This window comes from Carcharodon carcharias, chromosome 6 (genome assembly GCF_017639515.1).
Source record: "Carcharodon carcharias isolate sCarCar2 chromosome 6, sCarCar2.pri, whole genome shotgun sequence".
Classification (NCBI taxonomy): domain Eukaryota; kingdom Metazoa; phylum Chordata; class Chondrichthyes; order Lamniformes; family Lamnidae; genus Carcharodon; species Carcharodon carcharias.
The window spans coordinates 128573573-128595433 of NC_054472.1; the positions used below are offsets into that span (position 1 = coordinate 128573573).

The window sequence follows — 21861 nt, forward strand, 5'->3', positions numbered from 1 at the left end:
ACTTCCTCACTGACTGCACTCCTTGTCCGATACTGCGGTTGCCTGTCCAAAAGCATTCAATTAACAGCAGATGTGCCTTGGCACTCAGCCAGGACCATTTCTTTTCCTAATCCTTATTAATGATGCTCTCTTCTTCTGGCCTTATATACTGGAAATACATGGACAAAAAGACAGGTGCAGAATCTAGGTCTCGGAGTATGGTCAGTGAGGCTTAGGAGACACCTGACTCTCTCAATGAATGGAGTGGGGAAAACAGGATACAATAAATGCTACTAAATGTAATACCATTCAAGTAGACTTCAGTAGGCATAAGGATATGCCCCTGGACATAAAGTTAGGCAATTACACCCTGATAGAGGTGAAAGCCTTGAAAATCTTGGGCAGACTACTAGCTTGAACTGGAATGATAAAGTGGACAACATGATTTTCTTTTAAAAAGAAAAAAATGGATATTCATCTTCAGATCCCTCATCTCATTCAGACTCCCTGTCCATGACCTGTTATTGATCCACATGCATCTCTTGGTTGAATAGGCTGTGCCTGTGTGGCACGCTGGCCTCACATACGCACTAACAGCCCAGATCGAAAGAATAGGAAGCGCCCTGAAGTTGATCTTAGGCCCTTGTTACCAGTCATATGACAATATTCTTCATGTCACGTACTGTAGCTCGAAGTGCTACAAACAAGAAGAATTAAAATTTGCACAGAGTTTGGAAGGTCCCTTATGCAGTCTGCTCAATTTTAGAATTGGTTACCACCACTATGCCTAGAGCAATCAAGGCAACTCAGAAGTTTGTCTAAATTCAACCATGTCAGATGCAGGACAGAAAGGTACCAATGTAGCCCTAATCCTAACATGGTTCAGGTCCTCAATGAAGTACTTAAATGATGAAACTTAAATGTACTTCAGTGTTTGAATGTAGGAATGGTGTTTTGGTTTGTAATTTTAATATAATTTTAATTCAACTTTACTCTTTTAATATCCTTTCCACCACTTCCCTGCTGAATTTGTGTGTTTTTGTTACTACACGTTTGCTACATGCTTGCATGTGTTTAACCTAATTACTTAGTCTATATACGAATTTTTAGATGCAAGTTACCCTGCAATTCAGTCTTTGAGCTGTGAACATGTCATATATTATATTAAAATACCATTATATAAAATAAAGGGTACAATTCTGTAGGGGGTGCAGGAGCAGAGGGACTCAGACGTTTACAGCACAGAAGGAGGCCATTCGGCCCATCAAGTTCACGCCAGTCAACAAAGATCTGACTATACTAATCCCATTTTCCAGCTCATGGCTCATAGCCCTGGAGGCTACGGCAATGCAAGTGAATATCTAAATACTTCTTAAATGTTACAAGAGTTTCTGACTCAACCACCCTTTCAGGCAGTGAGTTCCAGACTCCCACCACCCTCTGGGTGAAAACATTTCTCCTCAATTCCCCTCCTAGCCTTCTACTTCTTACCTTAAATCTATGCCCCCTGGTTATTGACCCCTCTACTAATGGAAAAAGTGCCTTCCTATCCCCCACTATCTATGTTCCTCATAATCTTATATACCTCTATCAGGTCCCCTCTCAACCTTTGCTGCTCCAAGGAATACAACTCCAGCCTATCCAATCTTTCCTCATAGCTCAAACCCTCCAGCCCAGGAAGCATCCTGGTAAATCTGCTCTGCACCCTTTCCAGTGCAATCACATCCTTCCTATAATGTGGTGACCAGAACTGCATGCAGCACTCCAGTTGTGGCCTAACCAGCGTTTTATACAGTTCCAGCATAACCTCTCTGCTCTTGCCTTTATTATCCGAGCCATTGAATATAAGTATTCCATATGCCTTCTTAACCACCTGATCTACCTACTCTGCAACCTTCAGGGATCTGTGAATATGCACACCAAGGTCCCTCTGATCTTCAGTACTTTCCAGGGTCCTACCATTGATAGTGTAGTCCCTTGCCTTGTTAGCCCTCCACAAGTGCGTTACCTCAGACTTTTCCGGGTTGAATTTCATTTGCCACTGCTCTGCCCACGTGACCAGTCCATTGATATCTTCCTGCAGTTTATGGTTATCATCCTCACTACCTACCACCCTACCAATTTCATGTCATATGTGAACTTCTTGATTATGCTCCCTACATTTAAGTCCAAATCACTTATGTACACCGGAAACAGCAAAGGTCCCAGCACTGAACCCTGCGAACTGCACTAAAAACAAACTTCCAGTCACAGAAACACCCCTCTACCATCACCCCCTGCTTCCTGCCTCTCAGCCAATTTGGGATCCAATGTGACACTTTGCCTTGAATCCCATGGGCTCTTACTTTCTTGACCAGTCTACCATGAGGGACCTTATCAAAAACCTTGCTAAAGTCCATATATACCACATCAACTGCATTACCCTGATCAACGCTTCTGGTTACCTCCTCAAAATATTCGATCAAATTTGTCAATCGTGACCCTCCCTCAACAAATCCATGCTGACTATCGCTGATTAATCCATGTCTCTCCAAGTGCAGATATATTCTGTCCCTCAGAATTCTTTCTAGTAACTTCCCCACTATAATATCCTGCTCTATCCCTTCCTTTTTTATTAATGGGACAACGTTAGCATTCCTCCAGTCCTCTGGCACCTCACCTGCCAGAGAGGATTTGAAAATTACTACTAGGGTCCCTGATATCTCTTCCCTTGCCTCCCTCAATAGCCTGAAATATATCTTACCTGGCCCTAAACCCGCTAGTACTTCCTCTCTCTCTATGTTAATCTCTAATATTTCACAGTCCTCCACCCTGATGTCTTATACCTTTTCCATTGTGAACACTGACGCAAAGTATTCATTGAAGACTGTACCCATGTCTTCCGGATCCACACACACATTACCTCTATGGTCTCTAATTGGCCTTACTCTTTCCCTAGTTATTCTCTTGCTTTTTATATATTTAAAAAACTCCTTTGGGTTTTCCTTTATTCTACCCACCAATGCTTTCTCATGCACTCATCTTTCCTAACTTCCTTTTTAAATTCCCCCTGCACTTCTTATACTCCTCTAAGGACTCTGCCATATTGAGCCCTCAGTATCTGCCATAAGTTTCTCTTTTTTTCTTAATCCTAACCTTTATGTCCCTTGGCATCCAGGGTTCTCCGGACTTGGTCCCCCGCCTTGTCTTTATGGGAGCATATTTGTCCTGTACTTGTGCTGTTTCCTCCTTGAATCCCTCCCACTGCTCTGACACAATTTTATCTGCAAGTAGCTGCTCCCAGTCCACTTATGCAAATTGTCTCTCAACTTAGAAAAAATAGCCTTTCCCCAGTTTAGAACTTTTATTCCCAGCCCAACTTGATCCTTTTCTATAACTATCCTAAATCTAACTATTTCCAAAATGTTCCCCTACTGACATGCCTTCCACCTGCCCAGGCTCATTTCTGAATATTAGGTCCAGAAATGCCCCCTCTCTAGTTGGGCTTTCTATGTACTGGCTAAAAAAATTCTCCTGGATGCAACTGTTGATGACCCCTTCCATTACTTTACAGATGATCAAGAGTAGACAGTAATTGGCCGGATTGGATTTGTCCTGTTTTTTGTGTATGGACATACCTGGGCAATTTTCCACATAGCCAGGTAGATGCCAGTGTTGTAGCTGTACTGGAACAGCTTGCCAAGGGGCGTGGCAAGTTCAGGAGCACAAGTCTTCAGTACTATTGCTGGAATATTGTCAGGGCCCATAGTCTTTGTAGTATCCAGTACCTTCAGCCATTTCTTGATATCATATGGAGTGAATCGAATTGGCTGAAGGCTGGCATCTGTGATGCTGGGGACCTCCGGGGGAGGCCGAGATGCATCATCCACTCGGTGCTCCTGTTGCGAATGCTTCAGCCTTATCTTTTATACCACTGTGCTGTGCTCCTCCATCAGTAAGGATAGAGATATTTGTGGAGCTTCCTCATCCAGTGAGTTGTTTAATTGTCCACCACCGTTTACGACTGGATGTGGCAGAACTGCAGATCTTAGATCTGATCTGTTGGTTGTGGGATCGTTTAGCTCTGTCTACCACTTGCTGCTTATGTTGTTTGGCATGCAAGTAGCCCTGTGATATAGCTTCACCAGGTTGACATCTCATTTTTATGTATGCCTGGTGCTGCTCCTGGCATGCCCTCCTGCACTCTTCATTGAACCAAGGTTGATCCCCTAGCTTGTTGGTAATGGTAGAGTGGGGCTATGCCGGGCCATGAGGTTACAGATTGTGTTCGAGTATAATTCTGCTGCTGCTGATGACCCACAGCACCTCATGGACGCCCAGCCTTGAGTTGCTAGATCTGTTTGAAACCTATCTAATTTAGCATGGTGGTAGTGCCACACAACACGATGGAGGGTATTCTCGATGTATAGGTGAGACTTTGCCTCCACAACGACTGTGCGGTGATCATTCCTACCGATACTGTCATAGACAAATGCATCTGCAGCAGGCAGGTTGGTGAGGATGAGGTCAAGTCTGTTTTTCCCTCTTGTTTGTTATCCTTCCTCACTGCTGTAATTGATCACTTAATCAATATTGCGACCCTCCTTCCTCTTCTACCCCCCTCTCCATCTCATCTGAATACCCTAAACCCAAGAATGTTGAACTGCCAATCCTACCCTTTTAGCCAAGTCTCGATCATAGCTATGCTATCATACTCCCATGTGCCTATCTGTGCCCTCAGCTCGTCTATCTTATTCCTCAGGCTCCTTGCATTAAAATATATTCCATTTAGCCTTGCTTCTTTCTTATCTAGCATATTTCCTCTGTCTTCCAGACTCACTTACCAGTGTTTTAACTTCTAAATCCATCTCAGCTTCTCTAATCTCTGAACTACTTTTCAGGGGACTTGGGGATAAATGTACAAAAATCATTGAAGGAGCCAGGTTAATAAAGCATACACATGCTGGCCTCCATAAATAGGGGCATAGAGTACAAAAGTAAGGAAATAATGATAATCCTGTATAAAACGCTAGGTCGATCCCAATTGGAGTCTGGTGGAGGCAGATTCAATTGTGACTTTTAAAAGAGACTTGGATAATTATCTGAAAAAGAATAATTTGGAAGGCAATGGGGAAAAGGTAGGAAGTGGCACAAGGTGAATTGTTCTTGCAGAGAGCTGGCTTAGACACAACAGGCTGAATGGCTTCCTGTGTTGTAACCATTCTATGATGCTATCATTTTTGTGCTTCTCATGTTTAGACTTAGTTACTCATCATTTTGAAACAGGCAGATCCATACAATAAGACTAAATGTCTCTAATTTGTATGACTGTTAAGTTGTAACTTGGCGTTTTCCAAAAATATAATCCTCATTTCAGTTGGTATCACTCCATTCTGGGTCAGAAGATGATGTGTTCAAGCCCTGTACCATAAATTTAACATAGACTAATATTCCTGTGTATTATTAAGGCACTGCTGTATTGCTAGAGGTGCTATCCCACTGAATGAGACACTGAACTGAGTGTTGTACACCTGATTAGGTGAATGGTCATATCCATGGGCAGAATTTTACGAGTAGGCGAACGGGGGCGGGGCCTGCTCGCTAACGCGTAAAATGATGTGCGGTGACGTCAGGGGGAATACCTGATGTCACCACGCCCCATTTAAATTTTCAGGAAGGCCGGAGTGCAGCAGAATCAGCTGCGCGCCTGTCGACCTGTCAGTGGCCAAATGAGGCCATTGACAGGGTCAATTAAGTAATTAAAGGACCTGCCCGCTCAACCTCAAGGTTGGTGAGCAGGCCAGGAGCCCCAGCGGGAACTAGAAAATACATGAAACCTCATCCACAGGCAGGATGAGGTTTCATGTAGGCTTTAAAAAATTTAAATAAAGGTTTTGTGAAAATTATGGACATGTTCCAACTCATGTGACATTGTCACATGAGGGGACATGTAAGAGAAATTTTACTTTTCTATTTTTGTCTTTTTCACATTTAGAGCCGATCTCCCTGAGGCAGCACTTAGCCTCAGGGAGAAGAGTGCACTCTTTCATGCACATGCGCGAAAGAGCACACTCTCGATTTTGGGATTCCCTCCCCCCCCGCCCGCACAGGGAGCGCATAGCACTTCTGTGCATACGTCACGCTGGGTGGGCCTTAATTGGCCTGCCCACGTAAAATGGCGGCGTGCCTCTGATTGGAGGTGCCGATCGGAAGCGTGCGCGTCTATCAACCCCCCCCCCCAACCCCCCATCGACGGGGGGAAATTCAGCCCCATGAGACTTTGAAGAAGGAATTTTTTGGGCAACACTACTCCGTTTAATGAGTCATCATATTACTGATTCTATCACAAAATGGCTGGTGCATTTGCTCACATAAGTCACCACACCTCGTGTAATTCATTATCATATGGCAGTTTGTTTTTCGATGTTGTATGTTTGTGAAAGAAGTTTGGTTATAAAGGAGTGTTATGCGGATTAGTTGAATTCAGGAATAATTAGTTGAAATATAGCACAGCTCTAGAAATAAAATAGCTAATAAATCCCTAAGTTTTAAAAAGTATTTTAAGGGTACATATGATATCAGCACTAAGCTACTGCTTGCCTGTAAACAAATGAAATTATCTAAATTAAGCTGCTGATAAAGTTACTTTTAAATGTATAAATTACTAAGTACATTAGGTTGTAATGAGAAAGGCATGAGATAGTGGTGCTACATATACTAAGAACACAGAAGAATATATTTTGGGGTTTGAGCCATGCATTCTTATAACTTGAAGCCTGCCTTCAAAGAAACCGATGGCCATAGCTATGTAAACCCTCCAAGTCATTAGATGTCAGGATTAGTGTAGTTTAGATTTTATAAATAGCTATAATAAAGTCCCATATCTGCTGCTTGAGATAAGCCTATTGGTTATCTTTTGAATACTTAAGTGAGGAGTCTGTTTATGTTACAGCAGTTCTAATGTACTTGAGGATTAACTAATTGTATTTAGTTTGAAGCATTTCTGAAATGTAAAACCAAAATGCACATGCACTTTTTCTAAGCTGAAACATCAGAAATAAAAATACATTGCTTGAAATATGCAGCAATCCCAAAGCAACAGCAACTGTAAAGAGAAAAATGTAGGTTAATGTTTGGGTCTATACCCTTCTTCAGTAATGAACAAAAATAAACAAGGCCCTTTGTTGCATGGAAAAATGGGGATGGGGAAAAAGGAATGGGTGGGAAGAGACAGTTGCCGAGGGAGTGCACAGGGTTCACACCTGCACCTAAATGGTAAAACCCAAGGATGGTCCTGCATTATAATTGAGCTAAGGAGGCATGACAGCCAGCTGACTTTGAGGAGTGCAAGATCTGGCCACTGCAATAGTCACTGCAGCACCCTGGTAATTGGGCCAGGTCTGAGTTCCAGGATTGAATCAAATCCAGGGATCAAGGGAGCTGGGATCAGCCCAGCTCATTACCTCTAATCAGATCAGAGCCAGTTCCAGGAGAGGATGTTGGGGTTGGATTTTGGAGCAGCAGTAAGCTTTTCCTTTAATGTGGGGTCAAGAGGAGCACTCTTGTCCATCCTGACTACCAAGTTTAAGTAAGCAAGGTCTAGTTTTAGTGAGTGTAGTCTGTGAGCAGATACACGTGAGACTAATTGGTATCTTGTTTTAAAAGTGTTTAATGTATAAAATGTAATTAAAAATTTAAATATTTGTATTAACCATGGTAATTCTTAAAAATTTATTTTCTCAATAAAAGGGACCAAATGGACAAAAAAAATACCAGATTAATTTGAAGAGTCAATCGGGACCTATTCACGTTCTGCTTATTAATAAGGAGTCCAACTGCTCGAAGCCTGTAGTGTTTCCAGTTCCTCCACCAGATGACCTAATGAAGCCACAACAAGATATTGCAATACCATCATTCCCAGAAAAATTATCTTCGACTCCACTTCCATCAGATCGAGTTGTCTCCCTAAAGGAGCCGTACCTTGTTCAGGCAGCCATACCCAGTCAATCTCCTGGTGAGTTGTGGAAAATTAGCGACTTACATTTACATAGGTTATGTACAAAAGTTGCCTGGTCTTGGGTAGAGTTTTTCTATGGATATGTGTCATTGGGAGGAAGTGAAGGCAAGTTGAAATTTGAGCTGCCACACGATGCTCATACAAAATGGATCATCACTTTATTTTTCAGTCATAAAAATATAATACATAAATACGTTAATGGAGCAACAATAATTGTAACTTTTTCTCACTGCATGCAAGTAATATTCTTCAAAAAAATCTTTGTACTTAACATTTGCAATATCAGTCATCTTAGATCATGATTTTCTATGTTTCTATGATTTGCCTTAGCACTACTGTTTTCTTTCCTTGTCCTTTTATTGTAGGAAGGATAGGACAATGTCTGTTTCAATGTGCTAATTTAAATGTTACGACTATTTTAAAATCAGATTGTGGCCTGCAGCTGCCTAGTATTGCATCAGGTGTCCTTTACTCAAACGTGGCAGATCCGCCAGAAATTTACAAAGGGATGACAACTGAATCATTACAAAACATTCGGGAGCAGAACGGATTACAATCACTACTTCCCGTAGATGTTGGGAGCATTCTCAAAAATCCTCCAACATCATATGAGCAAACAAAGACAGAAGATTCAGGTGGTAAGGAAAAATCTAAGGCAAAAATTATGGAGTTTGTGTAACATAAGCAGCGCTTAAAACTGTTTTTTCTTCTCTGTCCCCATTTTTATTCTCATTTCTCAGGTTTGTCTCAGCATGAGCTTTTTTTGTTTTAAAGTATCAGGCAAAACATTTGTATAATTTTAATTTAATGCATCATAATTTGAGCTGCAAAAATTAAAACAGCTTAACGTTGCTAATCTGTACATGGCTGGAGTGAGCACACCAGGCTTCTACCACTAAAAAAGAATCAAGGCACTTTGTCGTTTGCATTGTATGTTGTCTTTAGAGATGGCATTGCCTTTGAAGGTATGGGCTAATGCAGTGTCTTTTGTTTGTGTTCTTTGCCTCTAACTGCTGTCTTGTTTAATTTAGTATGGGACTTGAAAAATAACTGCTTGGGCAAGGTATCAGAGAATTGGTAGCACCTTCGGAATGCCCAGTACGATTGCTGCGTTTGAGAGATGAGACAAATGTTAAACAAAATCATAAAGTATTGACCAACATTAATAATTTGGTGGAAAAACTCAGCAGGTCTGGCAGCACCAGCGGAGAAGAAAAGAGTTGACGTTTCGAGTCCTCATGACCCTTCGACAGAACTCCTTCTCTGCCGATGCTGCCAGACCTGCTGAGTTTTTCCAGGTAATTCTGTTTTTGTTTTTGTTTTGGATTTCCAGCATCTGCAGTTTTTTTGTTTTTAATAATTTGGTGATGGTGTTCCTATGATGGTGCTCTTGCCCTCCTTAGATTAGAGGGCACAAGGCTGGGTGCTGCTGTCCAAATTAGTTTGTTAAATTGTCAGATTACTTCCTGCACATCGTACTTTCTGCAGCCACAGTGTGGAGGAGATAAATGTTCGATCCAGTATCCTATGCATTAGTCAAACAAGTTGCTATCCCTGGATGATATTGAACTTCTTGAGCGTTGCTCTGGCTGCACCAATCCAAGCAAATATTCCATTACACTTGTGACTTGAGCCTATTAAATGTTAGAAAAGCCTTGGAGTCAGGAAGTGAGCCTCTTGTCGCACTATTGTGTAGTACAATACTTGATAACTCAGCAAGTTTGCAGAGTATACATAAATTTGGGATTAACACTTTTTCTGCCAAATGTAAATTGTAGCTAAACAAATAGTTAATGTGTATAATTTGCAGGCAAGTGGCAGAATGCGAGGTTTAAGTACATTGCAAAATTTGTGTTCATTTTCTTTAATTATTTAAAAACTTGTGTAATCCACTGCCTGAAGTGTGAATAGTTAATCCTCAGTTGAACTGTTCTTATAAATTTATTCCATTTTCTGCTGCTTTGAGTTTCAACTTAACCAAATGCCAGCCCACTTTCACCGGTTTGGGTGAATCCTGCAATGAATTGCATAGGAACGTAAAAATCTACTTTGGTACATCTGGCTGACTCCTGACACATTTAAAATTCTTTTAAGCTTGGTTAACTGAGTACAAGAAGTGCTTTTTGCCTATTCAGCCTATGTTGCCCATTCAGTTGTATCCAATGGGTTGGGTTGTTCGATCCAAATTACATTACAATTTATAGTATTAAATATCTGTAACCCAATTATTTGTGCCATTTGAACAAATAACATCAGCTAGTCAAATTATTCTCCTATTAAATGCTACCTTTTAGCAAGATGCAATCGGTTGAATGTATTTGGATGCAGGTATGGTAACAACAAGCAACAGCCTGATATGTCAACGCAGCAACTTGAAATAATGAGTGTGCCTTCATCAACTATTGCCTGGACAGAAATGCATAGCTCCCTGAAGACTAAATCCTGACAAGTTATTGTCATGGGACTGTACCTGTTACACATTGACTAAAGAGGACTAGGTAAACTATAACCTGATATTATTGTTCCTGCCCTTACAGAATTTCTTCTGACCCTGATTGCCAACTTTTGAGAGTGAAGCCTTTTGTAAAGATTGTAAATATGACCTGTAATGGCAAGTGTAGTGAGACCACACATGTACTGTATTGAAAGGATTGCGCTTTATGTAATGTCAACTTATGTAATGTACCTTTACAAATTGTATGAATAAAACATATTTTTGAGGAAAAAATCCTTTTATAAATACAATGGGATGAATTTTTAATCGGCACAGGAAGTTGATGGGCCTGGAATTTTCCAGCACTGGCTAATGGCTGTTTCACTGGCACAGTCCTGCCTCCAGGCCATTTTCCAAAAGGCATAGCCGGGGCCAGAACAGCTACCTGTCTGCAAGCAGCAGTTAGCCATCTGAACCAATGACGGGGCCTATTGACAGGGCCAGAGAAAGGAGGTGGCCTCCAGGTGGAAGACCAGGTGACCAATGCTCAGTTTCATTATTTATACATTCCTACACTCACAGCTGACTTACAAATGGCCACAGGCCACCCTTTGGACGGGTTCCCCCTCCACGAGGACAATCTGGCAGCTGTGACCATTTTTAAATTGTAAAAGTGCTGAGGTGGCACCTCCATTTTGTGGGTCTCTCTCTCTCTCTCTCTCTCTCTCTCCCACCCCCCCCCACCTTTAACCCCATTGGCTCCGTCAGCTTCTGGTGCCCCGTAATTGAATGGCGAATGCACCCTCTGGCTGATAATTGGTCTTTCAATCAAAAATCGGGGAGTGCGTGCCACCACCAAGCTGTGGGAGATTGGGACACGGATATTATCCAGCCCCAGAACATAAATTCATCCCAATGTGTTGGATAATTCTGTGATCTTTGAGACCTCTAGCTCAATGGCATTTGCATTTTTTTCCTGAGTAAACCTGTACACTTTTTAATTTCAGGAACTATTGATGGAGACATAATGGATGAATTTATGTCATCAGATGGTAAGTTATATCTTATCAATCACTAAAATTTGCATTGTTATTTTTAAAAAGACCATTGTATCTCCCACAAGTGTAACCTTGCTCATTCTTTGATGGAAGTTTAGTTTATGGGAATTTTTCTATTGGTTCACACACCCTGTGAACAGGGTAAAACATTTAAACACAAAATTATATAGCTTTTAGGACATTAGATTGAGTTAAATTAATTTCACTGTTGTATGTAAGGTGTCATTCTGGATATTGTCCTTGACCAGAGAAAGCAACATTAAAACCCAATGGACAAAAATACTTGAGCACTATGTTTTAAAGGAGCTCCAATCAATGCCAGGTCAAAGGAAAAGATGAGACGTAAGCAGGTCAGGAACATTGCATATGATGGCTGAATTCCTTTCAAAATGTCAAAACCACAAAAATGAAACGAAGGGCAGAATCATCGCAGAACCAAGTGCGGTAGCGGGTGTGAAAAATGATGTTTGGCAGGTTTTCACACTGCATAGTCCGCTTCCCACCTTATTAATTATGCAGCCACAATAAACATGTCGTCTTGTTGGCAGGTGGCCTCTGAATCACCCGCCACGCCGTTACCTCATTGTTTCCTCACTCTGGGTGCAATATCTAAACTGCAACCATGCACACAGTTCTCGATGCTTTTTTTAATTCATTCGGGATGTGGGCTTCGCTGGCTGGGCCAGCATTTATTGCCCTAGTTGCCCTTGAGAAGACGGTGGTGAGTTGCCATCTTGAACCTCTGGAGTCCATGTGGTGTAGGTACTCCCGCAGTGCTGTTAGGAAAAGAGTTCCAGGATTTTGATCCAGCGACAGTGAAGGAACAGCGGTATATTTCCAAGTCAGGATGGTGTGTGAGTTGGAGGGGAACTTCCAGGTGGCGTTGTTCCCATGTATCTGCTGCCCTTGTCCTTCTAGATGTTAGTGGTCGTGGGTTTGGAAGGTCTAAGGAGCTTGGTGAATTCCTGCAGTGCATCTTGTAGATGATACACAACTACTGCCACTGTGCATCGGTGGTGGAGGATTGGCTTGATGTGGTGCCAATCAAGCGGGCTCCTTTGTCCTGGATGGTGCCAAGCTTCTTGTGTGTTGTTGGAGCTATACTCATCCAGGCAAGTGGGGAGTATTCCATCACATTTTGGACTTGTGCCTTGTGGATGGTAGACAGGCTTTGGGGAGTCAGGAGGTGAGTTACTCATCACAGGATTTCTAGATCCTGACCTGCTCTTGTAGCCACACTATTTATATGGCTAGTCCAGTTCAGTTGCTAATCAATGGTAACCCCCAGGATGTTGATAATGGGGGATTCAGTGATGGTAATGCCATTGAAAGTCAAGGGGTGATGGTTAGATTCTCTCTTGTTGGAGATGGTCATTGCCCACCACTTGTATGGCAAGCATGTTACTTGCAACTTGTCAGTCCAAGCCTGGATATTGAACAGGTCTTGCTGCTTTTGGACATGGACTCCTTCAGCATCTGAGGAGTTGCGAATGGTGCTGAACATTGTGCAATCATCAGCAAACGTCCCCACTTCTGACCTTACGATGGAAAGAAGGTCATTGATGAAGCAGCTGAAGATGTTTGGGCTTAGGACACTACCCTGAGGAACACCAGCAGTGATATCCTGGAGCTGAGATGACTGACCTCCAACAACCACAATCATCTTGTTTTGTGCTAGGTATGACTCCAACCAGTGGAGAGTTTTCCCCCTGATTCCCATTGACTGACTCCAGTTTTGCTAGGGCTCCTTGATGCCACGGTCGGTCAAATGCTGCTTTGATGTCAAGGGCAGTCACTCTCATCTCACCTCGGGAGTTCAGCTCTTTTGTCCATGTTTGATCCAAGGCTGTAATGAGGTTAGGAGCTGAGTGGCCCTGGCGGAACCAGGACTGCTCCAGTGAAGACATGGCCCTGAAAGCCAAGAAGAGTTCAATAACCCATTACTGGAATGCCTTTTGGAGGCCTGCCGTGATGTCCTCCACCCCCTCTCTGGCTGCAGAAGGTCCAGCAATCTCACCACTCCAGTTTGGGAGGCAGTGGTAGTGGTGGTCAGTGTCAACACTGCACAGAGAAGAGGTTGGCCATCCAGTGCAGAAAGAGGTTGAATGATCTCATCCAACCTGTCAGGGTAAGGCAACAATCTTATCACTCTAAATGCACACAGTCACAAGACCATCACACATTCACTGGCATCTCTCTCACAGCCAGCTCGAGGGACATCACCACTCACTGTCTCACACGCAACCTCACATCTCCATCTGGCCCCATCTTTCCTGAAAACAGCCTCCTCAGCCCTCACTTTCTGGAGGGCACTTGCACATATCAACACGTGCCCCCCCACACACCCCGGGATACACCCCTTCTCCAATACAGATTCCTCCCTACAGCCTTTTCCCTTGCCTGAGGTAACTTCTTCCCCTTCCCCAAGCAAGTCCTAGCCCTGCAGCTGTTAAAAAACTACCCCGCCTTATGGCTGGTCTCGTAGGTAGAGACCTGCCTGTTAATGCCCCCTAAAAGTGATCTGATACTGCCTGCGAAGCCTGGCACTGATGACTGCAAATGCGGCCCAAAGCAAGATAGGCAAACAAACTTCGGCATTCCGAGCAAAGTGCAGCTCACCAGCTAAACGTCACTTATGTACAGTTGTGAAACATGTTGGTGTGATGCTGGATGATCCAGCGTGGTGCATGACAATTCCGGCAAGCTGGGCTCCTAATGAGATGCTGAAGTATTGAAATTAGGTTCCTGACGTGCAGTGGCGGGAAACACAGTCCGCCATTGATGGGTGGAGTGCACGATCACAAACTGATTCACGACAGCATAAAGCCGAAGTGGGACTAACTGGGTTGCTTTTGTAAGAGCCAGTGTGCACATGGTGGATGAAATGGCCTCCTGTGCTGTACCACTCTAATTCTATGAAATGGAAAGGAGGTCATCGGGCCAGTTTACAACGCAACAGAACCAAATTACTATATTCATTTGGTAGCTTACATAAACTGTAATGCTTATTATTACAGGCATGTACACTGCTTCATTTTGCAGACATCGTCATCAGCTACTGATGTGATTCCCTGATCCACTGCCTCAATGGGAACAATGCTCCAAGCTCATTTCAGAAAATTGTGAGCGTGCAGCCCCTTATTTTCATGCTATAAATTTTATCATTTGCGTGTGATCTTCAAAGACACATTCCTTGTACATGCTGTTCCCTGTTGGAAGTGCCATATTGTGACTTAACCTCTATTCACTGTATACTGCCCACAAAATAGCCATAGTGAACTGTCCACTTTTGAGATTGAAGTCCTAGTGTAGATCTTACGTAGTATTTACAGCATAGAAACAGACTGTTCAGCCCAACAGATCCATACTGGTGTTTAGCCTCCAGATGGACTTCGTCCTACCCTACATTATTTAACTTCTTCGATAAATCATCCTGTTCTTTTCTTCCTTGTGTTTTTATCTAGATTTCCCTTAAAGAAATTTCTGTGTAGTCACCTCAGCCACTTCTTGTGGTAGCAAGTTCCATATTCCAACCATTTTCTGAGTAAATTCTCCTGAATTCCCTATTGAATTTGAGTGACTATATCATAGTTATGGCCCCTAGTTCTGGACTCCCCTAAAGTGTTTTCTCCACATCTACCAATGTTCCATCCAATTTCTATTTGCTGTGCGCAGCCAGCTTGTTGCACTGTGAAGTTCCTTTAAGAATAATGCAGGTCGTGGGTGTCCTCATTTTAAAGGGAACATTGCTTTTGAGCAGCTTGTTTCCTGTGCAGGCCCGCACAGCTAAGAGGAAACATTGATGTCTACCTTACCAAATTCTTACCTGTCAGGTCATTCTTCAGCTTTCTCTTTTCTAGAGAAAAGGGCTTCAACCTGTTCAGCCTTTCCTGATAAGCTATTCTCTCACTTCTGGTACCATCCTTTTGAGTCTTTTTGTGCACTTTCTGCAGCGCCTCTATGGCCTGAATTTTACACATGGCACATCCGCTCCTGCAATTGATCGGCTCCCGACCACGATTCCCACAGGACGGTAAGAGGAGGCCATCTCACCAAACCAAGAAAGAATGGATGGAGGTGACTGCCCACGTGAGCAGGCATGATGATTTGCACCACAGTTGGCTCCAGTGCAGAAAAAGGTTCAGTGACCTTCTGTGCTCTGTGCCAGGGTGAGTACTGAGTCTGTTTGGAACTGCGTATAGATGTCTGAGTAGGTGGCAGGACTTGTTGGCGCTCACAAGCGTGAAATGCAGAGTGCCAAATGGCACATACCCCTGTGCCTTGAGAGATTGAAAGATGTGCCCAGTTGGTTTGGATGTCTGCAAGGATGAGGTGTCCCAATGTGATGGGCACCACCTATATCTGTTGATTGGGGGGGATGGTGTTATGGTCTGGCATGTAGAGGGGGTCTCATGAAAGCACTTTCGTCCTTACAGGGGAAGAGAAGTCATAATGTTCAGGGGTGAGGATGAATGGGTGGAGGTGTGCCCAACCTCCTTATTTAGATGCAGGTGGAGGAAGAAGCTCTGGAGGTTGCTTATGAGCATGGAGCCAGGTCCACAGGTCATGGAGAGGCAGGGGTCTCAGAGGAAGGTAAGAGTCGAGTCGACAGGGAAGCGACAGGGTTGGGTATAAGATATGTAGGGCAGTAGTATTTGGAATGGGATGTTCAAACCAATCGTCTGTGTCGCTTGCCCATTCACAATGCCTCTGTGAGGCAGTTGTCTATTATGAGAAGCAACCAGAGTGCCTGCACTGTGACTTCGTAATGATGTTAACTACTGACATTTTCTCTTCCTTAGGTGCACCATCTTCACAGTGCCTGTTAGACCCCAAGGACCCTCCTTACCACCGAGGAGGAGCTGCTCGCAGATACACCTGCGTCACATCCTCCCTTTGCACCAAGCACCAACACAGGCACGCCGGCGGGCATTGGTGTGTCGGATCAGATGGTACTGCACAGCGGGTGAAGGCACATCTCACTTGCCTGAGTAGCTGATGGAGGCAGAGAGCCCCCAGGGCGTCGGCAGTCGGAGGATTGCTGGAGACCAGACGATGCTGAATACGACGCAGGCGATGAGCCTCTGGAGTCGTCTGTCAGGCGGCAGATGGGTGTCCAGCAGGATGCGCAGGAAGATCTGACAGAGGTCCCTGAGGGTCTGCGTGCCATGGTTTCTGTCTTGGAGGGGTCCATGCGGAGCATGAGCACTGCATTGAGCTGGAGCTCCGAGTGCACAGCCTCCTCTATAGAGAGAGTGGCAACTCTCATTGAGAGGCAGCTCCATCAGGGATTTCTGGGGTTGCATTTAGACCTGTAAGCCCACACACTGACAGCGACCTCAGCAGGTCACTGCCAGTGTGATATAAGGATGAGGCACCTAGTAACTCTGCTAGCTGCCCTTCCATCAGTGTTGAGCAGGGAGGTTCAAACCAACCTCATGTTGGCGGACAAGCTGCAGCTCGCATCAGCAATCTCCTCTCAGGGTGATGTAGATGATGGCAGCAACTCCTCTGCCCCTCTGCCAGTGGCCGTTGTATCTGATGAGACTGAGGAATGCCCAGCCATGACGCTGGACTCTACCGCCCAGACAGGGCCTGCACAGGCTCTGTCGGCCAGAGGATGGCCACCAAGGCCGATGGTATCAGAGTCAGCAGGCTGCCTCCAACCCAGCTGCCAGCAAGGGGGGTGCACCAAGACATGGCATTCGCAAATGGAAGTTTTATGTCACTATGATCACAAAAGGGGTTGTCACAAGTGGTTTGTTTCCTTGGCATGTGTGCACTGGTTCATTTGTAAATTTGGCTTCATTATAAAAATGTTGTATTATGTGCAATGATGTTAGTGTGCTTCATGCTTTGAAAGGGAATAGGCTTGGGAGTTGCATGTGAAACAGAGGAAGGGATACAAACTTTATTTCAGACATAAGGGTGACAGGATTGTCTCATCAGGAAAGGTCATTAAGGTGGCGCTTCCCTTGCTATCACCTTGACTCCCTACTTTGGATGCCTAGCTGAAAATTCTCAGAATCAAGGCCTCCCTACCTCCCGTAGGAATCCTCACAACGGCCTCCGCCTCCTCACCTAGGGGCTCCTCCAGCTTCTCCTCAGACCCAGCACTTGAGTCATTCGCCCTCTGCGGCATGTAAATCAGGATCACTGTCTTCATCCTACAATTGGTCCCCCTTTGACAGAGCCAGATTGTGCAGAGCGCAGCAAACAACAATAAGCAAGACGCACTCTAGAGGATATTGCAGTGCTCCCCTGATCGGTCCAGGCAGCGGAACCTCATCTTGAGCAGCCCAATGGTCCTCTCAATTACCACCCTTGTAGAGGCATGACTTCGATTGTATGTCTCCTCCACTTTCATCCTTGGGTCTCTGAGTGGCGTCATGAGCCACCGTTTCAGGGGATAGCCTTTGTCCTCCAGGAGCCAACCATCCAACCAAGCTGGAGCAATGAATAGTCTTGGCACCAGGGAGTGTCGCAGGATGTATGCATCATGGCAGCTGCCAGGGTACCTGGCTCAGACCTGAAATATCTGAGTCTCGTGATCGCAAACAAGTTGGACCTTCAGGAGTAGAACCTCTTTCTATTTATGAAGGCACCCAGCTGACCCAGCCACACGAGTACAATCTATGGCTCCCTGGATGCAGGGAAACCTGGCAATTGCAATGAAGCGTCTAGCTCACTCAGGCTGACTGGCTTTGTTGGTCCAGAAATGAATCAAGTTACTGACCTGTCTGAACAGAGCTTCAGTGACCAGCTTGACGCAGCTGTGGGCAGCAGATTGAGAAACACCACATAGGTCTCCCGTTGGAAAGAATCTGAGTCAAAAGAATTCAGGGCCACAGTAACCTTAAGAGCTACTGGCATAGGGTAGCCACCTACACAGTTTGAGGCGATCCCTGAGCCAATAATCTGGCAAACGGAGGTCACATTGTCCCTAGAGAGCTGGAGCCTTCTTTGGCACTGGACCCACTGCCTGTAATCTCTGGCTGCAGTATAATGGTGTTTTCAGGGGTCCCTTCTGCCTTGTACTTCTGCCAGCCTTGCATCTCCTCTGGCTGAGCCTCTCTTTCCACATCGCACTCTGGGACGCTGACTGCGGGCACCTGGCCTCCTGTCCCTCCTGGCCCTCCCCTCCTCTTCTGAGGAGGTCCCTCCAGCAGAGTAGACAATCCCCATTTACTGCAATATAGAGTGCACAGGATAGTGCACCGAAGGGGGTCCTCAGCAGAAAACCTCTGAAAATGCTGGTAAACCAGTGTCCTCCAGAACACAAAGAAAATGCAACAAACTGTCTGAAAACCACCTCCAGGCAACTCATAGCAAGTTGAGTAGGTAGGAGTTTGTCTAAGACCCTGTTTGCCTTTTATCCCACCTTGGATCGAGTTTTAATTAAAAATGGCCACCTGGCCAAGTGGCCCGTGTACCGAGTGTGAAATCACACTGGCCACGTAAAATTCTGATGAATTGTCTTCTTAATTAGCCTAATTACCCCTTTAATTGTTGGCTTCTGAGATCCGCCCATGCCCGCCGACCATAATATCGCACGATGGAGTGATGATGTCAGAACGTCCCCCCCGACCTCACCTTGCATGATTTTGAGAGATTGGGATCACCACGTGCCTGCTCTGACACCATAAGGTTCAGGCCTGTATTTTTTTTATATAACGTGGAGACCAGAACTGTTCACCGTATTCCAAGTATGGCATAATCAAGATCCTTATACAAGTTTAACATAACTTCTCTGATTTTCAGTTCTGTGAACATTCTGATGAAAGTGAGGGAGCAACCAACTGAGCCAAATACTACAGGACAAGCCTCTGTGCTTAGTGTGACAAACGTTTCTAACAATCCGCCAGATAGGATGATAGAGGCAAATAGATGAAGAAGTTCAAAGTGAAACTTGATGCCCTAACTAGAGTCGGGTTATTAGTGTAAAGTCCTTTGATGAGTCAAAGGACAAGCTAATCTTAAACTTGTGCTCAGCGAGTTCACCCAATAAGTACATTAGTCATACTGTCTAGAAAAAATACCGGAGTTTCTCCTGGTTCATCCCCTCTAACTTTAACAAAGGAGCCACGGAAACCCTGGATTTTTGTGGTTCCCAATGGACAAAAAGAATTCCTGTGAAAATTGCCCTCTTCTCTCCATATTTTATCCGCAGTCAGTGCAGCATCAACTGACCTCTAACAGGGATGGGCTGGTAAAAGTGCTACAATTGGCCTCTGTGCCCTGGGTTAGGGAGGAAAAATCAGAAGAGTTTCTATTAGAAGAGCATCTTTATGAACTGGTGGAAGACAGAATTAGGTTCAGCTGTGATCCTGCTACAATTGTGCACCTCATTAAGATCACTCACATGAATAATAGCCATTTGGGCGAATTATTGTATACAATCTGCAACGGAGAAAATGTACCCCAGTAAGGAGCAATCATTTGTCCTCAAGAGAAGTGAGAAAATTGGTGACAAAAAAAAGTCACTATTTATAACAGGTGCCTGAAGTTTTGTTTTACCTTTAGCCAGTTCTCTCCCTGTAATGTGCTCTGTTTATCCTACAGTCTTTCCCCTCCTTCGACTTTCTCCTCCGCCAGTTGATGAATACAGTTTCAACCTGGATGAAAATGAAGGCGTCTGTGATCTTTTTGATGTGCAGATTTTTGAATTGCCGGTTTTAACTAGTGTGACTACCATCCCGAGATACTGAATCTACCTCTGGATCACCAGCCTTCATAAACTGCTTTGTTCCTATTTGTGAAGTTCGCTACAGCATTATGGTCAAGACAAAAGTTTAAGGTTTCTGAACTTGTGTCCTGTACATATTTAAGTCCTACACGGACATTTTTTTTAGAGAATGGTTCAGTTTGTTTCATAGCACTGCCATGTAGCACACAGTAGAATCATTTTTTTCTTATACTGCCATGGAATAATCTCATTAATGTTGCAACAAAATTATTTACTTCACTAATGACTTTTCTACTGCCGTTTTTTATTGAGTGGCAGAGAAATCTGATTATTTTTATATGCTGCACACTTTTTTAAGTGCCTTTTGGTTCTCGCACTTTAGGAGAGATTTTTATCTTGTAATGTATAGGAAAACCTGTCTTAGTTTAGGACTGAATATTAGTAGTCTCCTAATGTGCTGTTAGTTGACCACAAGATGTTTGTTTTTATAAACAAGTGGTCTTTTTAGGCCAATTTCACCGTAATTCTGTTATTCCCACACACTTTTTGATTCAAGGGAAGGTAGTGTGGGTGTGGAGGAAGGATATCTAATAGCAGAATGTAGCCAGAAGACCTAACTTTCATCCAGCTGTAAAGTCTTTTTATTTTTCCATGGGATGTGGGCATTGCTGGCAAGGCCAGCATTTGTTGCTCATCACTAATCTACTATACACTAAAATCTTCTGGTGCATAGGATGCACACCAATGTGACTAATTACAGTGCAGATTACAACAAATATATAATAAGTGGATTGTTTAATTTTTGGTTGCTTATTGGTTATTATGCAAATAACTTCAAATATACCCTGCCTCTTCTAACTGTTCAGTGTTCAAATGGATTTGTGATACAACTTGGGTAATTCAGTTGGTCTAAATGTTTGCTTGGACCAGACTACCTTGTACATCTCATGAAATGTTTACAGTATGTATTTTGTTTAAGAGGATAAAATTGTCCCTTGGTGTGCCTCTAGTGTAGAATTACAAGAAAGTTCTTTGTACTATTCAGTTTTTATATTGACCAAAGTTGTCTTTTTTTTAAAAAAAGGCACAAAAGATTAAAGTGTTGTGTCTCTGATGTTGCATTCTTTCTTTCATAGTAAAATAGTTGACGTGTTGACATTAATTAAAAATAGAGTTGACCACCTGAAGGTTGTCACCTCTCACTCTTTGTTACCAAGGCTCTGAACCTTGAGGATCTCAATAGCACCTTGTCCCAGCTGGGACAATATTTAAACTACTGGTGTCTCCACCCAACCCAATTAAGACCCACAGCAATGGAATATGATTATGGAATTTCAGCCTTCTGGTTGTAGCAGTAGTCTACTCGGTCTGGAAAAAATCCAGATCATTTATCACGGCTCAGTATATTTACTCCTCAATCTGTAATTTTGCTTTTAATGTCTTTAAAGGTCACACACTATTTAAGGCGATGGGTAGATTACCATTTTTTTGTGTTCCAGACCTGGATATCACTGTACTCCCCACTTGAACTTTTCAATTAGCCAATATTTTTCTGGTGTCCTGGTTCTCCTTATACTTTAAGAAGTAATAGTTGAGCTGTATATGTCGACATGATGACATTAATTAAAAATAGGGTGGACCACCTGAAGGTTGTCACCTCTCACTCTTTGTTACCAAGGCTATGAACCTTGAGGATCTCAATAGCACC

At 43.7% G+C, this 21861-nt stretch overlaps 1 protein-coding gene across 3 annotated transcripts in view; it reads left to right on the top strand.

Moving 5' to 3' along the window:
* Positions 1–21267, top strand: part of LOC121278941 (transcription factor E2F5-like) — a 45081-nt gene extending 23814 nt beyond the window's left edge. Inside the window, exons 6-9 of one of the 3 annotated variants that reach the window (XM_041189517.1) lie at positions 7708–7972; positions 8404–8613; positions 11417–11461; positions 20030–21267. In XM_041189517.1, the coding sequence (XP_041045451.1) occupies positions 7708–7972; positions 8404–8613; positions 11417–11461; positions 20030–20175 (666 nt within the window). In that variant the 3' untranslated portion in view covers positions 20176–21267. The other 2 variants (XM_041189518.1, XM_041189519.1) reach the window with 2 other exon arrangements.
* Positions 21268–21861: the final 594 nt, after the last annotated feature.